Raw genomic sequence first — 25,731 nt, 5'->3', positions numbered from 1 at the left:
AATTTTTTAAGAAATTAACCTATTTAAAATTGCATTTGAAATTTCCTTACTTCACATAAATATTGTTTTTGCAGTATTTCAGGGATTGCTTGTTTGTTTGGTTTTAATCTTGTTTATCTAATAATGCACTAACAGCAGAATACTGGCACCACATACACTGCAAACTGAATGGACAGGACAATTTTGCCATCTCATTTCAAATAGCCCCAAGAACTTCTGGGCTGCAACTACATGTTCTATAACACCCAAGAGTATAAAAATCATCTTACTAGTATTTCCAAAAACACATATGTAACTAAACACCACGTATCCTACATACATAACTGATGCAATGCCTAACTAACTAAATATATAAGCATACCCTAACTACATGGATGTCAAAGGCATCATCTCAATTAGTATTCAGCACTCACGTATAAATAGTCATATCAATACCTGAAAATATTCTAGGCTAACTGTTTCTGTAGAACAAAATTGTAAAACAAAACCATTCATTGCGGGGTTGATATAGATGTATGTATGTGTATAAGCTTTTGCTTATTTATATTATATATATAGATAGTACGGAATTTAAATAAGAGGAGGGATTCCCATTCATTCAATGCAGAAATTCTGTATTAACTATCATTTGTGCTATTTTGTTTACATGCTAGAGAAACATACTTTAGAAGTATTTTGCTTTCTCATAGAATCATTTTTTGTAGCTTTTCATTCAGAAAGACTACTTAAATGACAGCTATAGCACCGCTATACAGTACTATCAGTCCAGCTAAGCAAGTCCTAAAGGGAGGAAATAATTAGAATATATTAGAAACCTCTCTGTAGCTGTAAAACTGATTTCTTATAAATCATAAAATGAGGCAGAGAACATCAGAACATGACATGAGCAGAATAAGATTACAAAAACATTTTTCACCTTATTTGAGATTGAAGATTTAAAGTCCTGCAAATGGAGAAATTTATAAACCTAAGATTCCTTTAAAAATTGTATTAGTTCACAAAAACCTCATCTCAGTACTGTCACTGTCCAAGAAGACAGTAAAAGCACTGTTTTAAAAAGTTTTTCTCCTCTACCTTTATACATAAATACATTACTGTCTATGTATTCAAAGATCTTATTTAAAATAATATTCCACAAATGTTTCTGTGAAGACTTTTTAGTTCATTCTTTATACTAAAACAGTGCCTATATCTGCTGTACGGTAAACTATCCCTTCCTGACAGATGAAGCTAATGAATAAAATACAACTGATAGACCAGTCTGTAGTTAACTTTAAGTCTGAGCAAATGTTTTTATCCCTCTAAAATATTTTGAAAGTAACTTTGAAGGGTCAATTTTCAATTTCTTTAAAATGAACTCAGAGATAAAACATCCCTAGGAACCTCACAGTAATTTTCTTAAAAGATTTATTTAATTTTTGCTTGAAAGCAACATTTTAATACTAGCAATGGCATTGTATAGAAGTTAATGTTCTTTTTACCTCTCATACCTTTAATATACATATTTAAATGTCCTCAGTGACACACTGACAATTGCAACTGAAACAGAGATGATAAGAACAACCCCAAAATTCAAACCAAACTTCTCACTAAGAACAAGCATCTATTCTTACATATTATTTCAACTTTGTGGTCTGCAAGACCAAAAGCAGATACTTGACTTTACATACTGTTTAGTGCTAAATAAATCTTGGAGGAATACTTCCAGGGCAACTTTTTTTTTCCTGAGTGGATGATTGGTTGGTACTAAAATTTGCCTGTCAGTTGGTACCTGTATCTCTCTACCGTGCTTCTCATAATTTTACCTTCCAGGAGGGAGGAAGCATTTACAAAATGAAAAGGAGACTTAGAAATAGTGATTTTTTTTTTTCCCCTACAATTTAACTTGGTGACTCAAAGACAACCGACACAAAACACCTAGGAACACAACTTTTGCTATAAAATATGTTGCCAGTAATGTCATCCAGCAAAATGAAGACAGTATATTTTTTGAACATTACAATCCTCTAATCATCATGGAAAATGGATGACGACTCTGGTGCTCAAACACATCCACTGACAACAGTTTCTCAGAACCTGCTGTAGCATCTTTTCTGATGATTTACTAAGAAGATTCTCTGCTTTCTTTAAAGCATATGTTTGAGCAGCTACACAAGAGAACAAATTTCCAGGTCTGCAGCTCAGCAAAACATATAATCAATAGTTACTACAAACTGTTGTAACATGTAACTGTGGCCTAGAACACAAGATTAAAAAATACTCTGCACAGTAATCTGTGGAAATATTCACAAAATTCTGCTTGTACCATTCTTGCATATATTTTAATCCAAACATTTGCATTACTGAAGCAAAACAGTCAGTAAAGTGGCATTCTTATTTGAATAGCACTGCATAGCTACAAAGCAGAGTGCATGTTTTAGTAGTTTCACACTCTTTAGGCTTTTTTTTGTTCACACATAACATCTGTTTGACCGTCTGTATATTTATCTAACACTTCTTTGCTTCTTTCTGACAACAGAAATAATACATTAGTGACAGTTCACAGCATAAGAAATCAACTCAAGTTAAAATTGCAGGTTGAGATTTTGGGGAATCACAGAATTGTAGACTACTTGAGGTTGGAAGGCACCTCTAGAGATCACCTAGCCAATCCCCCTGCACAAGGCTGCCCAGGACTGTGGCCTGTCAAGTCTTTAATATCTCCAGTGATGGAGTGTCAACAACCTCTGGGCAACCTGTTAGTGTTCCATCACCCTTACAATAAAAAAACTTTTTTCTTATTTGTCTTGTATTTCGGTTTGTGCCCATTATAAGGATGATGGGAAGGCAATCTTTATCTTCTAAAAATTGAGGACATTTGATACAGAAATCACAGAGATAGAAAAAAGGAACATCACAACATTTTAGTGGGTTTTTTCCCCAACTTTTTACAGTTTGTAGCTTCTCACATACTTGAAATCATATAACCCATTATGATGATTTTTGTTGAAAGACTCAATTATATGGTCCAAAGAATTGTGCCATTTGTTGCCAAAAATCCCTCCTGTTCTTATATATGTATTTACAACGTGTGTGATACTATTTGGATAGATTGACAAAAATGTGATTAAAACATAAGTGTGCTTGTTATAACAAGTTTTATTTATCTGTAATGTACCAATAATGAGTGCAAGTAAATGTTAATTTAAGTAAGTGTTAACAGACACCTTCACCAGCTAGCAGATGTAGCGATCTAATTCAGTAGTGCCAATTCTTGATTTAGGTTTTGCTCTGCATGAACTGGAAAATTTAACTTTTTATGTCAGTTTTATTATTAAAAAGAAGTGTTATTCAGCATGTAAACAGACAAATTAGCAGAGCCAGAATATCTTTTTTACATTAAGACAGGAAAGTGGACTATAAAGGAAACTATTTGACCAAACCTGTGACTGAGCTCATGCAGCATTAAAATTGAAAAATATACAAACTGAGATTACAAATGATAGAGATTGACAACAGAAATAATACATTAATGACAGTTCACAGCATAAGAAATCAAAACAAATTCAATTTCCATGATTAACCACTAGCATTTGATACCATAATGAAGAGAAATGCTAGCAAACTGATTCACATTATTTTACTGCAAACTGTATCTGAGTTTCAATTTATTTCCTTATAACAGCAGCAGGCTATTTCATACAGATCAGTTAAAATGTTTTGGCTCACCAGATCTATGCCTGATTGTATGAAATCACTGCACTTGGAAGGGAGAAATCCCCAAAGGAACAATCTCACGACAAAAATTTTAGGCTATATTCCTTCCAGCATTTAATAATCAGTGGATTCAGTCTTGGAGACATTTAATCTTATTTTCTGTTCAACATAATCATATTCTAGGTCCTAAATCAGATCTTAAAAAGTGATTAATTAAAATTGACCCTGTAATTTCTATCTATAGGATGCCTAATCAGACATAACTTTTATAAGATTTTTCATTTTCGCACTGAAGTGTGGTCATTTAATTTTGCAGTGAGAAGAAACTCTTTAAGACCAGATAATTATTTTTTTTATTTTATATTTCATTGCTTCCTAATAGACAGGTCTAATGCCCTAGGGACTTTTTATGCATATTAAGACTGTAATTTTTTCTCTTAGACTGAGGTATCACTACTCTCTACAGCACAGTCCTATGACTAGTATCTCAGTGTTTTGTAACTGCTCTTTCATTAATAAAGACGTGATCAGCAACTATACACACACTTGTGCTATAAAACACAAATCAAATACATGAGAATTATTGTATATATTTAGAGTGTTTTATACTAAAATATTATTAAACCAAAATATTATTAAACCTTTCAGGTACAATACAAAGGTTACAACTGAATAACGTAAGAAACACTTCACAGAGTCCAGCATGTTGTATTTTGTATTTGCCTCCCTCTTCTTTAAAAAACAAAATTAAGTACAACATGAAGGACATCTTCTTTAAAATGACTTAACAAAATGCCACATATGGGCCCCTCAACTGAAGTACTTGAAACCATTTCAATCATTACAGCCCTTATTCAAATTCTACCACATAGGTTCTTAGGGAGAAAAAGGTAAGTCTCTTGAGATGTTTGTCCCTACAAACATCATTTTGCCATTTATAACAACATCATCAAGACGTCTCATCAAATTGATTTTTGTTTTTTCAAATCCAGGAAAATTGAAAAAACACAAATGCTACAAAATACATCTTGGCATTCTTCCATTTATCTATTACAGTTTCTAATAAATAGTTTTCTTGAAATAGAATTTCAACTTGAAAATTTGAAACTGCATGAGACCATGCAAATAGTCCAGCTAAGTACGTACACTTCTACTGAAACATATTAATTTTAAAATGGTCTTGATTCTGCAAATTGATCCATCCATGAATTCATAGGCATGGATGCACAATCCCTGCACAGAGGCTTGTGGACAGCAAATTTAATATGATGGCTTACTATGAATGTATGTTCAATCTATACATAATTTGTACAGGTATAGTACTCAAAAACCATGAAAAATTATTAGCGAAAAAAGGAAGTTAACACGACTTTCAAAACCAAATTTTCATTAGTATTATTTCTTAAATAGTTCTAAATATCATTTACAAATACTGTAAACAATGATGTTTACAGCAAAATTGAAAGATTTTAACAGATTATATCCCCTGTACGACTGTATATAAAAGGGTTTGTTTTGAGATTCTTAACAGATGACTGAGATAAACTATTTCTGGACATATTCAACGTTACCATTAAACGTTAACATGAAATCAGAACATGCATCAGCAGATAGCAAAATTCAGCTAAAAAGAGTTCAACAGCTTGACTTTTTAATTTGGTTAGTAAGTTGCCTAATAGTGCTCCACCCTCAAGCCCCAAAATACGTTTTTAAAAAATTCCAACAAACCCCACACAAACAAAAGCAAAACAAAACTGAAAAAGAACAAATAAAAGAAATGGAAAACACCTAATGTTTGAAGAGTATGTATGGATGCAGATATTGAGGTCACTTAAATATTTCTGAAAACTTTATGCAGTGATTTTTGTTCAAAGTCACCATTTAAATAAAAAAAATTACTATGTCATATATTCCTTTAAATATAACAAAAGCACTTATAACTGAAACAGGGGCCCTCAATTAAAAATTTTAATGTTTTAAAGAGTTTGGAGCTGCTGGCATTATATTTTTAATTAAACTGTTATGAAAAAAGCGTAGTATTTTCTTGACTACTTGAGAGATACTTACAGAAAAAAGGGCATCAGCTGAATAAGAGTCTCTTTTTTGGGATTGGCTGTGAATTCTGGCACAGTTTGAATAATTTTGTTCATTACATTCCTTAGGTAATTTTGTAGCTGCTTGCGTCGCTCTTCTACAAACTTTGCATCCTAAAAATAGACAGGAAAAAATATAAATGGCACAAAGAATATGTTTTTCAATTCGATAATGTAACTAAACAGTCCTAATAAGCATAAAATTTTATCTTCTGATGATTTATATTTATTATGGCTATAGAAATATGTTGGCAGTATGTAAAAAACCCTTGACTCTGTCATTCTTAGAGATAAAGGAAAATCACATGACCTTCTGTTTCACAAAAACATTCACTGACAGGATACTGAATTTTCTCCTTGGCAGAATGTCTCAGAATGGACCAGAATTCTTCTCCTAATAGTAAGTCTCCATAAAATACTAATCTTAGAAAGGCCATGCATAACAGCTGCTTAGAGGCAGTGGCATAACAATTTATATGTATCTTTTTGAGATCCGGAATTACCAGTCTTTGCAGGAAGAAATACAGACTTGTTTCCACAATTTCTTCACAATTCATACTTTTCAGATGTTGGGTACACAAGCTCCAGAATACATTAGTATTTCTCCAGCTTTTTTATTATTATTATAATAAGTTATTATTTTGTGATGGAGTTTTCATATAGCAGGTTGCTTTCTTAACGATTATATCACAACTCTCATAAAAATATTTTACTGAAGTTCCTATAGTATTTTAGATCTCAGAGTTTTGTACTATATTGGCCCCAATAAATAAAATAATTCTATAAACTCCACATTCTGCTGAGAGACATACAAATAAAAAGTCTAACAACCAGCACAACGCCATGCATCTTGTAACTTACATCTAGCTTAAAATTTTTCCTGTGAGGGATTGCAGTTACAGTGAACTATAATATAAAGTCTACGCATTTCACACTAACATAAGACTATAATAGGTTTACAATTAAGTCAGGTGCTGAGTGGTTTGTGCTACAGCCAGTATGCTGTATCTCAGAAATGCAGGCATTCCAACCACCTGGTTTAAATGTCAGAGTATGTTCTTTAGGCATGAAGTCAAAACTATTATTAGACAATCACAGCTCTCGAAGGAATACTATTATCTGTAAGATGTGTCTATCCAACCCATATTATTTGCCTGTGTAAGAAAAGCCATTGAAACAAATCCTTGTTTCTTGCCAAAAAAATGACAACCCAAACACCAAAAACACTGAATAAACTGATTGTATTAACAAGGTTCAAGTCATGCTGCCATGCATGGGATGCAAATCTGAAGATTATTCCTTCCTTAGGTAAAACAGACTAGCTCGTCATCAAAGCAGTGATACTCCTTCGAATTCAGGAGGACTGCTGTAGAGTTCTTGGAACCTTTATTGACATTTTGTTCTGTTCTTATCTCTCATTAGGAGAAGTTAACCAGGAACAGCAATATTTTTAGGAGATATAAGAAAATGATAAAAGATTCTGAATGACATTTTTTCAAAGTAGTAATTTAAACCTCACAGAATTAAGAAAAAAACTAAAAAAATCAGTTAAGTAAGGTACATTTGCAAATATCGCCAACTAATCCTGTATATTAAAAAATATAGCCTCATTTTTTATAATTTAAGGAAATCTTTTCTGCTCGTTTTTCATTTGCTTGTGATTACTTAATGGCATGTAATTGTAATTACTGTAACATAATTGCTGAAGAAATACATACTTACAGGCTTCAAAAACTCAGGCAGCGCTTGTGTTGTTTAATTGAGTTCACAAAATTACAAAACATATATTCTTTTTTTTCTGTTTTCTAGATATGAACTTACATGGATGTCCAGCCCTGTTTCACATTATTAAATGTCTTAATATGTAACTATAATCAAGATCATTATGAAAATTAAAAAAACGTGTACTATACGGTTTGTTACTTCTTTTTTATCAGTAACATTGTTTTTCAGCAACATACACTACACACACAAATTGTGCAACAAGTGATTCTATTGTTAATTGATTTACTGATAAATGAAGAAATCAAGTCTGAAAACTCTTGGAAATTGTCATGGTTTAGCTGAAACCAGGACAGAAACTGATGCTTTATTAAAAGACAAAGCTGCATTGTTGACACTTCATGCAATCCACTCTGCAGAGTCACTCATCCAGTACTCCACAAGTGAGTACAGTTACTACTCAAACAGAACAGAGCAACAGCTTGCTCCATGCCCCACTCCACTGATGAAGTCTGGACAAATGTGTGGAACAGTAGTCTACACAAGCTGTTGGGAAATGTTAAAGCAAAAATTTTAGTATGTGGCAACACATAATATTAGAATAAAATGGAATGCTAATAATAAATGTGTAGTGCAATACTAATTAACTAACATAAAATTATTATTTTTCCTCTTTTCACTAAGATTTTTGCTCCTACTAGATTCTTTGACTCGCTCAAGGAACAGCCTTGTCTTCCCATCTTTTCACTCAAATGATTTAAAGTATCACATCATCACATTGATAGGGACACTAATTTGCTACCACCAGCTGTGTGAGGCAGAAGACAAGAAAGTGTGGCAGATAGGACATCTCAGAGAAGAAAGTTTGTGGCACACCTTTGGTTCTGAAAGCTTTAACCACATGAGTAGTAGTGATGTTTGGCACATGAGACCATTTCAATTATGGAGTAATCCTCTCCCCTGGTCTTACTTGATTGTGTATAATGGAGGAAGAAGCAGCATTCTTTGCTCTACAAGCCTGCTCCTACTGCAGACACAGACTCAGCTTAGAGCCATTAAAGAACTGGCCTCACCCCCACTATACTTCCCTGATTCTACTTTTAGCACTTCTATCAATTATGTTTTCAAGCCCCCAAGAAAAATCTCAATTTTTGAAGTACTTTTTCAGTTCTTAAGTTTTTTTGGTCACAAATCCTCAACAACAGTATTTTCAGTGAAATAATTTCAATTACGTTAAAATTTGCTCTTAAAGCAGAAGTTGCATATATTTAAATAAATATGCTTTCTTTAACAGGCAGGACCACTTTGTTATAAACACATGAGCAAAATGCTGAACGTAGGTACTTTCTATCCCTTATGTTACTGTAAAGAATCTCATTAACTATAGATAATAAGGGCACAAAAAGGTTTCTAATTAAGACTGACAGAACACACTTAGGGAATGCATTTTTGCTGTTTATAGCTGATCAAATTAGTGCTTATAATATAGCTATTTTTTTGCCATTTATTCAAGCGAAACTCAGAAAATAAACTCAGCCTGAAAACAGTTAAAAATGCTCTTTTAGCCTGATATTAAATTGATCCAAAACAAACACTGAGCAATCTACCATGAAATTCTGTACGATGTACTGAGCCCATTGCCCTTACCAGAAGTAATGTAACCCAAGGTCAAAATTATTCAGCTGCAGGTCTATACTTTATCATTAAACGTGTATTTTGCAACTGCAGGTCAGCTGCTCAAACAAATTATTTTGCCACACAGTTGTTACTGCCAAGTTGTTGCAGTAATAAAGAGGTTTTGTCACAAAATAGTAAATAGAATAATTGGTAATAGAAAAACGTAATTGGTTCAAAGCCTGGCCAACTTTTTCAGTCTCAAATTATAAGAAGGTACTTCTTACCCTCTTTCTATTGCACTCAGTTATCTACAACTGAAATCTGGTTAGTATTCTATATTCCAACTCCTAAACAATATTTTCATTTACAAGAAAAAAGTAATGGGAAAAATTTTTATTTGGACTTGTATCAGTGGAAAAACCCCCATACTTTTAGTGCATATCTTTGGTGAGTGTATCAATACAAATCTACACTTGTGTATCTATTCACACAGGAAACAGCAAAGATTCAATATACAGATTTATGTATGCTTGATATGAATGTTCTTTGGGGACAAAATAATTTTGGTAAAATTACAACTGCAAAATACCTTGCATTTTCACAGTATTAAAGGTTAGATTATATAGTTTCATGTTTAGGAAAACAAATGCATGTATGGGAAGATAAAGTAACAGTACTAAATAAATGCATACTTTCAAGATCTCACTGAAGAGAGATCCTGCTGACATGGTTGAAAAATGAGACCTGCTCTCAAAAATATGGATGGGTATTATCACAAAGATCAAAGGTATTTTCTAAAATTCAGGTAACAGAAAAGTATAGAAGAAATGGAATGGGTAAGATGAATCTTACTAACTAACAAGGAAAAAGAACTTGTGTCTTGAATCATCAAGTCATTTGACCAGTTGGCATCCAAATCACAATGAAGATCTTTTCTTTGCCTTATAAATGACCTTTTTATTTGCAGGAATGCTTTATGAATTCTACCCGCCTTTATTACATATATTGCTTTTTAAAAAAAAACAGCACCAGCAAGAGCTCTAGACAAAAACCAGTAAGTTCTTTCAAATCCAGCTGTAAAAATAAATTTTGAATAATTGTGGCAACTGATGGCTTTTTTTGCAGAAGCACATACCAAAAATGGCACTAAAACCAGAATTATACATATTTGGTTCCTATACTTTCAAGAGCTGTAACTGTTTATAGGATGCAAACTATATATAATTTGAAAATATTACAGAAAAAAACCAGACTGTTCTATATTAAGTTTTTCTTCTTTTTTACATAGAACATGCTAGATCCTTCATAACCAATTTGGGAGCACATGTTTTTAAGAATTTTCCTGAGGCAGGCCCTAGATGCTGTTTCTACAAATCATTCCATTAAGGTGTTCGAACAGTTGTCTACAATCTTACTAACTTTAAAACCAAAAGGCAAGGCTAACCGGCCCTTTCAGTTCTTCTAATTGGGTCCAGTGGTAGGCTGAAGGATTCCACTAAACTTGAAGAAATTTAGCTCTTAACTATTACTTGTAAAACATCTACTGTATTCATGATAAGCCTAACCCGTGATCCCATGGCACTATAGAGTATTCAAAGAAGGCAGGAGCTGTGCTTTCAAGATGTGAGATTTCTTTTCAGTTTACAAGATAAACTCTTTGGAGCCATATATCCTCAGTGTGAGGGATTATTTACAGACAGCTACTACTGCTCTTTATAACAATGCTGAAATTACTTTACTTGAAAAGCGGCTCCAATCTGACCGAAGAGAAAGCCTCACATATTCAGCACCACCTGATTAACAATCCATGAAAGCATACTGTGCATAGAAAAGGAACTAGTACATGCAGGGATACGTTGCCTGTAACCATAATCCATTGCCCTTCCTAATTGATTAAGGATCTCTCTTTCTCTGTTAAAAGAAACGGTACTATACAGAGAGGGACTCAGTTACATTAAAAATATGGATAGATTCTGATATACATCTGTAGGGTATCTTGTCCACATTTACCACCAATTTATGCAGAGTAAACTTGTATTGTACAGAAATTGTACTTCTGCTTGTAGGCATATGTTCTGAAAAATAAAGCTACTACTGTTTCTGCACAAACTACTGCCAAAGTTATTTCCCAGCCCACAGTTCAAGAGCACATACTTTTGATTAAGAGTCCATAAAATTTCAGTTAACAAGCAAAATGGCCTCAGATTGCAGAAGCATCAAAACACATCTGTGAAAATATTTTTAATCTGAATTTAATATCTCCCAAAATATTTTATTAAATTCTTTTTGACTGGGAATTTGCCATGCTTCTGCCCACAGTGAAATGCTAGTATCAAATTACAAACCTCTAAAAATGAGAATACAAAACGGAAATCGTATAGATTCTTAATAGATAATAGAAGATGATGTTAAACTATAAAACCAAAAAGCAGTCTCTGACGTACCGTATTTTATGTTACACTGTTTTGCAGTTTTTCATTACAAGCCAAGTTCATACTAAATTGCAGTTTAAATTATTTCACACAACTGCTGGTCTTTCATATACACTGTTAGTATGTAACAGATGGCAAAACACTGATATTCTTCATTATTAATGGGACAGCTCACTTAATGTGTTTTAAGTATTTTCCATGAGATGCTGGAAGTGCTATGATTGCCATGGTTACCTGCCATGACTTAGGGACAGATAAAAGACTTTTATATTCTCGGTTTGGTGCTGTTGCAGCCAACATAAAATACACTGCTTCTGATATTCTAACCATTATTTATCATTTGTTAGCGCCGTGGAAAAAAACCCAAACCAAACAACGAAACAGCTCAGTGCTCAATACAACTAAATTAAAGTAAATACAGCTTTAGGACTTTAATGATACCACACAATCATCCCATCCTAAGTAAAGCTGACAATAGTGCTATTCAAAGATGATCCTGCAGATGCAGAAATAATTTTCACCATCTTGGTCAACCAGTCTTAGCAAAATTATCATATCAGTTTTTGTCTATTTACAAGATACCAAATCATTAACCTCAAAATGAAGCTGGTAACGAGAAGCTGAAATGAGAGCTAATTAAACATTCAACTGCTGAGTCATTCTCACTGTTTTGTGATTAAAAAATAGTTAGATAACAAGTATTAATTTTTAGAGGCTAATTGACACCTTTGCAAAGGTCACAATAACACGACTTGAATACTGTCAGTTTTGAAAAGAAATTTATCTTTCTTTAAACAGAGATTTACTATGTAATTGTAATTATTACTCTGTGTTCCTCTACTAAAATAGCTGATGCATTTCCAACTATGGGTTCATTTCAATGATACCAGAAAGTAAGTAATGCTTTTAGATAAACTCATTTGAAAAGGCATTGCTGCAAACTATCCAGTAGCAGACGTGCTAAGGGTGAGCTGTAGTCCTGTCAATGCCGTCCATCTAGCACAGATTCATGTGGAAAACTGCAACATTTTCATTAGCATTCATAATTTTTTGAGACTTGAGGCATCTCCTGCAATACTATGCAGAGCTGCTCAGCACAGCCTACCTGTCCAGCAAGGAAATACTTGCTTGGAAGCTATGCCAGCTTTCTCAGGTCACCAGAAGAGCTGCAAGGTCAGTCTATGCCTCACAAACATGGTTTTTATTCAAATGTTAATTTTTTTAAAAAGCCTTACCTTTTATTTTGAGTAAGAGGGTAGCTTATGTATCACAGCATTATAGCTCCTAAGGTTTACCGTCATACTAAAGTTTTGTCCGTGCTTTCTTAGAATACAATGTTTCTGTACAGCATCTTCTAAGCAAGTCCAGAGCACAAGCATGTTAACAGATACATAAAAGCGTGTCGTGCTCAGGCCCTATCAAAACCATAGACAATCCCATTTTGACAAATTATTCCCCCATGTAATAAATCTCAGTCAATCTATGTCTTGTACCTCTCTAAACTGGCTCAGGCATTTACAGCATTCTGGAACCAAGTACGTTTCTTAAGATATCTGGCATTTTCAAGCTAGCAATATCATCCATCCAAAAGGCTAAACTTTCTCAAAACCCTTTTTCAGAAAAAGTGTTAAAAATCAATAAATACATCAACAGAAAGAACAAAAAATAACACTGATCTCTTTTTAGTGTTGTGTTTAATGCCTCTGTTAGAAAAAGAACTCAATTGGTAATGTTCTGCTAACAAAATACAGTGTCATCTAACTACTTTGTTATTTAAAAACGTAAAAGCCAACCATGTGTCAATTTGCCAACTGGTCAGGAATCAACTGTTCATTAAAAAGCATCAATAGAAAACTTCAGCCTATAGCAGGCCTCTAAGGCTTACCTTTTGCTCAGCTATTGAATGGGGAAATTCTATTTCTGTTTTCTCCTCAGACCAAGTATTATCAGTCTACTCTATTTTTATTTGGGAGATTTTGGAAACTACGACAACAGCTCATGAAATTGAGATCCATTTTTTCACTAGCTTATATTACAGTAATAACTATCAACAATACTAGTTAAAATGTGTCTCAGTTCAGTGCTTCCCCCCAACACTGCAGTTTTCTTTATTAATTTCTTTCTTTTATCAGGTTTGAAAATGCGCTGAAGACCAATAAAGACACACTCTAAATTTAAAACAGCAACAAAAAACCAGCACCAAAACCCTGCAGAAACATGGTACATGCAGTGCTTACAGTGTACAAGCTTATATATACAAGCTTAAAGTGATGCCTTCCCTTAAAAATAAAATAATTTTAAAAATTAAAAGTCACAGCAGAGAGCCAAACCCACAAACAGATTAATGAAGAACTACAATTTCTCTTCTACCCTCTCAGCAAGTGAAAGAAATTACTTTCAAAATTCCCCACAAAGTTCAGTAGCAACTCTTTCTCTACCACATTTCAGTAAACACTTTCGCTTCCCATTAAAAACCTTCAAGCAGAATTTAGGCCACTTCTCTTGTTGGATGGTTCCAGCAAGCCAGGAGAGGAGATACTAAGAGAATATGGATGGTTACAGACTGCCATAGAATGGCCAAAAGGATGGCTACAGGGAGCCACACAACGGCCCAGATACCACTCTCAGCTAACCTCTCCCCTGATAAATCTGGCTAAGATTACAGCAGTCTTGCTTAGTCTGCTGATAACCAGCAACGTCTAAATGAGATCTGCAAGAAGGCTGCCAGCTTCTGGCTACTGTCTACACCTGTGGGATAACAGTATCCAAATACATTTATCTGAAATGTTTTAACTCTAGCAAGTAAAAGTATGATTTAAAAAAAAAAAAAAAATCAGAAAAATTCATTCATACAGCAGTTTACCATCCCAACTGCCAAACAGTACTGGGATACAAGATGTTTTTTGAACTTTACTCCCACCCAAAAGACTAGAAGCTCCTTTAATAGAAATTTTCTTTAGATAAATTCTGATAGGATAATTTTGTTTTCAAAAACAAAAATTGAATGAAGAGTATTGATATAAAGTGCCTGTTATTTACAGTGCCTACATGAGAAGGTATTTTCTATGGTACAATAAGGAAAAACAGGTCTTTCATGCAGGAAGTATCTCCAGCATTTCACACAATCTCAAGTATTCAATATTTAATTTTCTCCACTTTTAAAAAAAATTTACACTGAATATGTTTAGTGCTAGCAATCATTCAAAAAGCTGTACAGCAAGTAAGATTAGAATTTGCTGATATTTATGAAATAATACATTGCAGAGGTAGTGTAAAATCAAGCATATTGATAGGTACAGAAAGACAGAAAAATGTGGGTAAAATTTCAAATTCAGAGAAAGGAGGTTTTAATTTTATTTCTGTAATCAACTGCCCCTGCATCACTATCACAGTAAGAAATAAATTTAGAAAATTATTTTATATTTTCATTTGATACCAGGAGGCTACTAGGATACATATTTGATGCATGAGTTATTATAAAATTGCAATACTTTTATCTAGCAGTTGTCCAAGCAGCATGTAAACTACATTACTTTCTTTTTTCCCCTCATAATGCCATGATGTAAAGCAACACCATCTGAACTCTTTCTATGGGCTCTGTCTTTAATAATTTGTTAGAATAAGTTGCTTCTCTTAGCTATAGGATTACAAGACAGCAATAATAAAAACACCTCTTGACAGGCAAATTTTGTTTTGTAGACCCTAAACAGTCTGTGTTCCTTCTTTCTAAACTTCAACAGCAATTAATAGCAAATTTTTGTAACTTGAAAATAAAAAGACTCAATTCACTATTTTCATTAAATGTTACACTTGAGCACCAAATGAACACATTAATTCAGTGAGACATTCTGAAAGAGATGGCGAAGTACGAGTTGGCAAACTGTTTAACTTTTTAAATTAATTCACCGAAAATGAAATATACTACTCTGCACTGAGCTAGCTTTATGCTGAGTTTCAGGTAACCCAGACATTTCATACGACAGAAGTTGAAGATGAAGTGTTTGCTATAAAATATTTGTCATATTAAAGCCAACCATTTCCTACTGACTTATTTCTCTTCTCTTAGATAGTGATATGACAAAAAATGGAAATGAAGAACTGAATGCTCTTTTCTAAGTGTGTATACATAAAACATCAACTGCAGTCTTTTCCAGTAGAAAACCCAGAGGATCTGGATTCAAAATCTGAAACATTCTGTAGTCCCACTTAGTGTGCAGGTAACAGTGCCAGAAAAGAGCTGTGCTGTGACTAGAAATCTTAATAATTATGCCAAGTGTGAAATTATTTTTATCTCTATCTGTATGGTACTTCAATTAAGTTACCTATTTGAAAACTAGATAGTATTAATTTAATCTTAATGGCTATTTAAAGATCATACTACTTTTGAGAATTAAACTTTCCAGTTATGAAATAACATGGTGAACTTGGAGAACAAAGTCTCTTTTATGGCTTTAGAATGCCATTTAAAATAGTGTTATAGAATTAACACATAGGGCTATACATATAATTTGAATTTGAGTTTCTTTCCCCATTTGAACACAATACAAATGCATCCCTTTCTCTTCTTTTTAACCATACTAGAGCAGAAACATGTCTGCCAAATTTATATTAAGTACAGTTTTTCCTAAAACCCACAAGGCAAAATAGTATGAGAAAAATAACTCAATATCCTAGTTAAATGCACTAAGAAGGTTGAAAATTAAAATCTACTCACTTCGAAAATCAAGAAAAATATAGAATTTAAGCATCTATATTACATCATCCAAAAATCATACTAAGTAAGCATTAATGAAAGCAATCCTTAACTTCAAATTTTTAATACATAACTTAGGGATTTATATTTTCAAAGCTTTTCTCCTTTAATAAATGTATTCCAATTCTGAAACATCAGAGAGTCATAATTTTCTATTAATTCTACTTGAAGACATTGGATATCAAAGCTTAGTAATAAGAAATATTACTTAGCCCACTGCCCCAAAGGCATTAGCTAGAAGTTTTGCTTTCTTCTTTAAGTCACAGCTCACTGTGACAGTATGACTTTGACAGACTAATCAGATGAAGGACAGTTTCTATGAGCTACTAAACCCTATAAAGTACAAAAGCATATATATCTGTACTTCTGATTTCAATCCAAGTCAAACACATACTTAAATTTTAGGATGTCCTGAAGCGCTTTACTGAATCAGGACACAAGAACACCCAAGCCTAAAATGAAATTACTTCCTTGACTAAGATTCTTTCTGAATCATCCTCTTTCAAGCATTCCCTATTCCTTCTGTTATTGTCTATGTAACAGTTAAACAGGAATTGTTACACTTTCTGTTTTAAAATATCTATTTCAAACACTGCCAGTACATTAAATATTACAAGCACATTTGCTATCATGGCAATAATATATAGATTGGACATATGAATTAATTCCTTTACAGCATGAACATGATTTTCCACGTCAGTCTAGAATTACTGGTAGTGTTTTTACTAATGTAATGGTCTAGGATATTTATTGGAATAGGAGTGAAGTTCAAAAAAGTATGAATGCAGGCACTTTTCCAGATCTGAAAGATGCAGGAAGTTTCATTCCTTGTTTCTGTCAGGCCTGAATGCTCATCTGTGAGTCAACAGTATTTCCCAGTTTCACTGGATCATGATAGCAAAATACATACTCTGTTAATGTATGTATACAAACTATGTAATATACTGCGTACTGTAGTGAGCATAGTACAATAAATGCTGAATTTTGAACTCATATTCTGTGTTGTAAATGTGGCTGATGATGGCAAACACACAGATCTTTTCTTGAGGCAGCAGAAATAGCTCTATTGAATATGTCAGTAACATTAAAAGAAAATTATGTTGCATCATGCTCTCTGAAAAATACTAGCAAAATAAGTGGGCTCCCAAACTGCTATCTCATCAAATCATTCATCTCTCTCCCCAGCTCAACCCAGTAGCAGCTACCACCCTCTTTCCCACAGAAAAATGCTTTCACAAAAGTTAACAAGAAATCTTAAACACCAGAACTGGATCTTAGATACTTGCAGATGTATGATCACTTCATGCCACAGCAAATGAAAGAGGGGAAGCAGAGATCCTCTTCCATTACAGAAGCCAACTTCATATATATCCTAAATGTTGTCTTTGATGTTGTTATATGTGTATACATGTGCATACAAATAGAAATCTTTTAAGAAACATACACATAATATTTACAAACTTTTAAAATAACCACATACACAAAATAATCTACTATTTAGCTTAGTCACTGATAGGTGAGAGGAACACATTTACTTTATTGAACTAACACTTGGGCATGAAATAAGCTATGGCTAAAGAAACAGTTTACAGATTTCAGTTGCATGGGCTAAAAATAATGAATGATGTTGCTCTCAACATTTTCTCCTAGACAGAAAACTTATTTTAGATTTCTGTATTGTTCCTCCTATGCAGTTAAGGAGTCATGGCAAAGTCACTCTCTTCCAATCTCAGAAAAGTGCTGTGTATTCTTTCCATATGGAGTATCCAATGTTTTAAAGGAAAGCAAAAGATATCATGCAGTCAAGTCAGCAGGCAGTGGAAAGGTACCTTATCCAATTTCTACACACTTAGACAATCACTGAATTCACATCTTCAGTGGAAACAAAGAACCATTTCTAATTTGGTATGTCCTCTATTGGGACAATACCCTTGCTAGAGGATACTTAATTAGATATTTACTCGGTTACTAAAATCCATTCTTTAAGTGGATAAGTTTATAACCTGCCCAATGCAGAAGTAGCAACTGAGATTTTAATGACATTGCAATATTAAAAAATTTAGAATAATAGGTCCAGTAAATATTCATGTATTATTACTTAACCATTAGCCTGAAAGCAACATTTCAAGAAGTGAGACACTAATGTAAGGTCTAAATGTAAGGTCTCATCTTAAATGAAAAAAATTAAGCTGTATTTCATAGAATCATAGAATAATTTGGGTTGGAAGGGACGTTTAAAGGTCATCTATTCCAACCCTCCTGCAATGAGCAGGGACATCTTCAACTTGAGCAGGTTGCTCAGAGCCCTGTCCAACCTGACCTTGAATGTTTCCAGGGATGGGGCATCCACCACCTCTCTGGGCAACCTGTGCCAGTGTTTCACCCCCCACACTGTGAAAAATTTCTTCCTTATTCCTTTTATCTAGTCTATCTTTGTATCTATGAAGCTTCCCTTCATGAGCTTCACCTAACTCACTGAACCAAACCAATCCTTTGGACGTTAGAAACCTGACAGGAAGGCAGTAGTCACAAAGACTTAAACTGTGATAATGGAAGTATGAATTCAAAAGATACAAAGTACCTGAAGGCTAGCTAAAAGGCAAAAATCTATTTCATGCAAGGAAATCATAGTTTGAAATTACAAGTCTTTGTATATACACGTACATATAAAATACTTAACAAACCACAAACCAGGCTGATACATACAATTTTACATGTTGTAAAATTACAAAAACAAATGGTTCAAGTGTTAAAAATACAGTTTAATTCATGAACATGAACTGTTAAGATAAACTGTCCCAATTTAAGGCAAAAAAAGTGAAAGGCAAAAATACAATAAAAAGATAGTAATTAGAATTAATATTAGATTCTTAATCTAGCATTTTAAAATAGTTATTTTCAGATTTCACTGCTACTTAATGACAATATATATGCAATAATAAATACTTGATTTTCACACTTTTAAAAATACTCATTCAGCTGAAATTCTGCTTTCTTTTTGCATTTTCCCTGTGTCAAACTCTACACCTTTGCATTTGAACCTGATCTCCCTGATTTCTATTGCAGTAACCAGGAAAATTATGCTTGAAAATTAATAGTTTCTCCATAGTTTTTTCTACATTACTCTCTTCTAGTCAAGTTCCATCCTCAGAGCTACAGTATTTTGCACAGCAAAATACTGGGTAGTATTTTGTGACTCTGCAGTAGTGGTTCTAGGTCATTCTGTAAAACATGGTGTCCTCTTGTGGTCTTGGAGGTTCCCACAATCTGAGACATTTAACACCAAATTTAGCGCTGGTATCAAGGGAGGTATCAATTAGAGCAAACCCCTCTTTCAATGCCACTAACATTTAGAATAAGCACATCACGTTCATCAGCCTCTCAGTACCAAACATAGTGTATTGAAGATACGCAATGAATAACATAATTCAGGTATAGACCTGAAGGATATGAATGCACACAACACCATTTTCCAAAAGCTGTAATATAGTCATTTTTAGCCATTTACAGATGGAGAACTGTGTTTTACCAATACGTTATTTGGGCATCTAATGCCACTGAGGATTTGCAAAGGATATGAAAATGCAAATTGACATAAACGGAAGAGAAACTTTGGTAGCAGAACTTAGTTACTGAAACTGCTCTTTAGGCACTGATTTAAGATTGTGTCGATTAATCTAGAGATGGTAGAACAGTTGTAATTCTATTAAAAACAATACAACTGATATCAGAGAGAAAAAATTTCTATTGAAATCTAACAGCATAGCTAAAAGGGAACATGCTTTGATAGCCACTAAAGTTAAAAAAGCAGTATTGAAAAAAGTAGCATTGACAATATCTCTTCTAATGCTTATTACGACACATTTGCATGTGTAACATGCTGCACAAATCCCTCGTCCTAAAGTGAAAGTTCTACAGAACTCCAAGACAGACATTCCCACAGGAATTCATTAATTTTACACTGAATTTTTAAACCCTCCAATTACTTCAACTTGCTTTGTCATGAAAAGGAGGGCCATCTCAAGGCCGTTAACCCATCTCAGTCAGTCACACAGTGCAATGTGTTCCAAGGGGGCTACTACTTCTGCTGATCTATAGGGTAATTGTTCCTGAAGCATGACCCACCATACTGCACAAAATCATGCACTATGACATGGTACAGAAAATAGCACCACTAAAAGGACAAAAATTTGCCTACACAATGTGCTGTGGAAATAAGCTCTTGTGTGAAAAACTGAGGTAAGCTCTTGCAAAGCTGATGTGAAAGCGTCACTTTGCGACTTACAATCTATCTACAGCAGGTAGGCAGAAGTATAATCACTACTCAATTCCAATTATACAACTGGCCTATTTTTCATCATAAAAGTCATTCAGGAGTGCAATAGATGGCATCTATTTCTCATTGTAAAGAAAAGATACTTTTTCCGAGAGGTAATGTGATAGAAAGTGATTGTGGGTTTATGTATGATTAAGGTAGAATTTTGTCCCAAAGCTAAAACACTGAAAGAATAAGCAATGCAAATTTTTTAATGAGTCACTCAACTGATAATTTTGTATGCATCAATTGTGCAACTGAAGTTGCAATTCAATTAGTATTTAAAGTAATTAAGGATGAAAGACTATCAAAAAAAGCTTAAAAGAAGGCTTTTGTAATTTATTGAAGTGGCCTATACCCCATCACTTAAAAAAAGGAGAACTAGTTATGTAACAAAGAAAACACATTGTACCTATTACAAAACTATCCACTAAAAATGAAATGAGAAATGCATGGTCTCTAAGATATGAAAAAAAAGCAGAAAAGCTATCGTAAGTACTTTCATTTACTAGGTTTGTAGGCAATGAACAACTACATTAACTCTGGACTTTATGCCAAGCAAACAGACCTACAGATTTTATTGATAAATTCCATATATATTTATATCACCACCATTTATTCCAGACTATGTGCATTACTACTGATTTCATATCAAATGTGCCAAGCTTACCTACTCATTTTTAAGGAACACTTGGGAAATCATTTGAAGTTTGTCAGAGTTACTATCTTTAAACATTCACAATCCACACTCACTGACATCCAAATGTGGTTAAGGAATTTATAAATATTATAAAATTTAAAAAAAAAAAAGATTACTTCATGCCAACTAGCAATTATGATTTTTCATAGACAAAATAGACATCATAGACAAAGATGCAACAGATATAATTAGCATGATTCTGGTATTTTAGTGACACATGTATTAATGTGGTATTAGGCCAAATAAAATCTCAGGAAGATCTATGAGTATTTTAGTCATTATGTCAGCTTTCTATTGAAGACTACACTGATCTCTGTGGTTGGTACTTTTTAGATATTTGATACAAGAACTCAGTGATACTAAGGCAAAAAAAAAAAACCAAAACACAAAGGAGAAAATCCCCATATAAAAGCCAACAAGATTGATTAACATTAGGAATGCTCATTTAAGCACCCAGTGCTTAGATGTTTTTAGTCACAAGTATGATTTAATTCTCAAATATTTTATTTGTGATAGTTAAATAAATTTTTCAGGTCATTCTTACACTGTAAAGAAAAATTACTTTGATTACTTCTCAATCCTTACTGGATTTGTGATGTATATTGCAATATGTATTTAAACTCTTGAACATATTAAAGTTTGGTGATTAAGGATTAAACTACATGATACTACATATTTGTTACACACACACTACATTATTTACTGTATTTTTTTAAAAATCCCTATATGATACGAAAACGCAGAAATACCCATTTTAAAATGGGAGCGCTAAGACACAAAGACACAGATTATGGGAATTAAGCACCTAAATGCCTTTAAAAAGCTGGTTCAAAATTTACAACAATTGGTGAACAGCACAGAAAATTTAAGGAATTTAGACTGATACTTTTTTAAATTTACAGAACTACTTAATGAATTACTGGCCAGTGTTAATTGCTGGCATTTATTGAAAAGAATGGAGTAGAGATTACATTTTATGTATACAGCTGTCCAGTACAGTTTTTGGGGTTCTGTGCATTTGTCTACTGTTTATGTCATCAATATTTCATTTAATAAAAAGTTTTATTTTCAGCGAGTGGGAAAATCAATGCATTAACTACATTATCAGTGAATCTGCAGCTGATGAGGGCAAAGTCTGTATAAAAATAGCAGGTACTGTCTAGCAGGTGTAAAAAATATTTATGATAGTTGCCTCTTTTTTTGTGTGTATGGATAGGAAAAGTTTTCTCCTCAACTCTTACTGATATTATGAGTTCTTTTAAGTACCTTGTTTCCAATGGCCTTTTTTGGTGGAAAGTTAAAAGTTCTCACTTGCTGGTATTTATTTTGTAATTTATGATGCAAGCTTCTGAATTCTGCATATCTTCGATAAACATTCCATTCATCATCCTTTATTCTAATATAAACCTGCAAAATACAGACATGGAAGGAAATAATTTAAAGACAAACCATTGAACTAATAGATCTCCTTTATTCTTTAAAGCTTCACGGCTTAACACTTAACTCACATTTGTGATGCAATGGTACCAGAAGTTCCAGGATCACTTATCCATAGATACATCTGTCAGATGTACATCTGTACATCTGACATTTCTGTTGTACATTAATCTTACTCTCCTTCTTCCCTCTCCTTCTCTTTTTCCCTCTTTTCATTATATTAATCAAGACAAACATAGCTTGTTCATTTTACCATGACTCTGGGGCAACCATGGTAGCACAATATACCACATGGTTTCCAGCATATTCTGCTAGCCAGTAACCAAAGGAAAAAAATAATTTAATACCAGTATAAAATTGATTTCTATGTACTTAACTCAGTTTTTCACCTTTGTAAATTAGCTTAGTACCATCAGAATTGCAAAACATAATTTATCCAAAGTATGAAACTTAATTTACTTTGTAAAAAAAAATTACATTGAAAACTAAACTAGAAATTTTATTGTTTGGAAAATAAACACAGTTCATTCTTTCTGCTTGTATAGAACACTAAGCATAATTTAACACAGCTGTAGTTTTTGTGATTCTGATTTTGTTTGCTACTCAATTATTTCATGAGCATATTACCAATTACATGCTAAATATTCATGTTCTCTAGGAAAATTTCATGCAGAAGTGAAATATACTTACACAAAGCTGAGATTTCATTCATTACTAGGGAATAATCTTTCCTCTACGGAAATGAACCCACAGTTTAAAAGAATACTGAAATAGCACAAGTCAGAAACTACAAACCAAGCATCAAAACTCAAATCCAGAGTGGCCTTTTCCTTAGCTGCTCCTTGTAGAGTCTGTAGCTCATTCATTGTCATGCGTGTGTAATAATCTCAGTATTTTGCATTAGAAATTAAGCTGGAATAGTACAGATGACACTGCACTGCCTTGCTTCTTCAACAAAAAACAGTACTAAGTTTTAAGGCAAGTATCAGGAGACTGATTATATAAAAAAGCAACACCAACAATCATCACATGAAGAGTGGTCAGTAACAACTGTGTTTTTGTGAATACTAGGAAAAAATGAAATCTGAATTTTGATGTGGCTGATTCCAACACTGAATTGTAGCTTTTCCTGATGGCTGAATTGTTAACATGGCCCTTCTCCTCTAGATTTGCCGAGTCCTTAGAAAAAAACAAAATTCTATTAAGGACTCATGGTATTTCAGAGATCCAGTGATGTCAAGTGAATATCTTCTCCCACAAAAGCAGCTGATGCAGCCTTCCTTTGGTTTAGTCTTCAAGAATTCCTCTTATCTATGTATATACATATATATCTGTATCTATATATCTTACCTATATATCATAACTACAGATACCTAGTTTCTCAAATTTACAGAAGGCTTCTGTCTTGCAATAAAATACAATATACCATGCAGATACCATGCAATTTCTGCCAAATTATAATACTTCACTGTAGAAAATACTCATGTATTCATAATATTGGATTCTATTGAATAACAAGTATATTTTTTGGTTACTATTGTACTTCATAATGATGACAAAAAATGAATACTAGAATTACAAAATTAGAATATCTAAGAATACAAGAGATTCAGAGTATTGCATGAAGTACAAATGCATATGTAAAGAAAATTTCAACTAGTTTTGTTAAAAAGAATTCAGATAGCATACTGATGGAATCACTGTAAGAAGTCTGAAAGAAGTATTCAGATTTCTTTTTCATTTTTAAAATAAAGCCAGGATAAAGATAATTAAACACCTACAGGACCATCTGTTTTAACAATTCAGTATACCTCTGAAGGAAAATTAAAGGAAATATAAAATGAAAGTATTTTGCATAATTTCAATAAATTTCATTTAATTCGGTAAAAAAAATATATTAAATACTCTTTATTCACCCAGCCCTAACCTCTCTCCCTGCCTATTCTTGATTCAGCAAGCATATTGTTTGAAATTTTGTATACATCCCCAAGATTCATGTTTCAGCTTCCCAGTGGAGGTGGGGGGTAGGAGTGGGGTGGAAGGACAACAAAAAAGCTTAAATTATTTATAAGCAAGTTATTTAATATGGAAATCCTAATTTAACTAAGCAGTTATCTTTGCACATGTGATTTAATGAATTATGCAGTTCAATATTACCTGTTAAACTATAACGCATAGTTAACTAATTAAGGAAACCAGTACACTGTAATTGAAATTGAGGGCTGCAAAAAGATAGATTAATTTCTTAGATAAAACTGTTGAAGAATTTCTTCCTGTTCTTCTATGTACATAGTTATTGATTTCTTTTAGACACTAAGAAATGAAAATGCAACATTTGGAGCCCTGTGCCATACTGAACTTATTGACAACCATATAATAGAGTATGAAAGGCATATTAAAGTTCATGATGTAGTACACACTTAAAGCTTTATTATCTCAACAGGGAATACTATTCACAAGCCAAGGTATTTCAAGACACTTAATACAAATTCAGTTGCAAAATCAAAGTAAATCTTAAATATAAAACTGCTTGGATAAACTTATTCTAGTCTAGTCATACAAGGCATATAGTTATCCTCATTTCAATCAAATACAGATCATACAACTTAAGCAGAGGAATAACAGGGAACAATTATCTTTGTAGACAAAATTTTGAAATAATACCAAATCAAGCAACTTGAGATGCATGGTTTAAAATTGCCTTAAAAGTCATTAGGATTATTCCCACCATCTTCACTTTTTCCATAATTTCATTTGTGGTCTTTTAATAGGAAAACAATGAAATTTGTACCTGCCAAATACGCTTCTGTGTGTTTGTCCCAAATCATCATGCTGTACCCGAGAGCAACAATACTCTCTACTACTGAAAATACCTTAACGTATTGTCGTGGTTTAGCCCCAGCTGGCAACTAAGCACCACACAGCCACTCACTCACTCCCCACCCCGCAGTGGGACGGGGGAGAGA

At 33.3% G+C, this 25,731-nt stretch overlaps 1 protein-coding gene across 1 annotated transcript in view; it reads right to left on the bottom strand.

The window, feature by feature from the left end:
* Positions 1-25,731, bottom strand: part of SNX29 (sorting nexin 29) — a gene marked incomplete at both ends in the record, with an annotated part of 138,310 nt that overhangs the window by 24,308 nt on the left and 88,271 nt on the right. Inside the window, 2 exons of the mRNA XM_082006780.1 lie at positions 5,764-5,903; positions 22,595-22,735. Of these exons, the coding sequence (XP_081862906.1) occupies positions 5,764-5,903; positions 22,595-22,735 (281 nt within the window). The remainder of the gene's footprint in view (positions 1-5,763; positions 5,904-22,594; positions 22,736-25,731) is intronic.

Source organism: Phaethon aethereus (genome assembly GCF_964289735.1).
Source record: "Phaethon aethereus genome assembly, chromosome: 15".
NCBI lineage: Eukaryota > Metazoa > Chordata > Aves > Phaethontiformes > Phaethontidae > Phaethon > Phaethon aethereus.
Note: the sequence above shows the minus strand (reverse complement) of the source record. Positions and strands in the feature narration are given on the sequence as shown.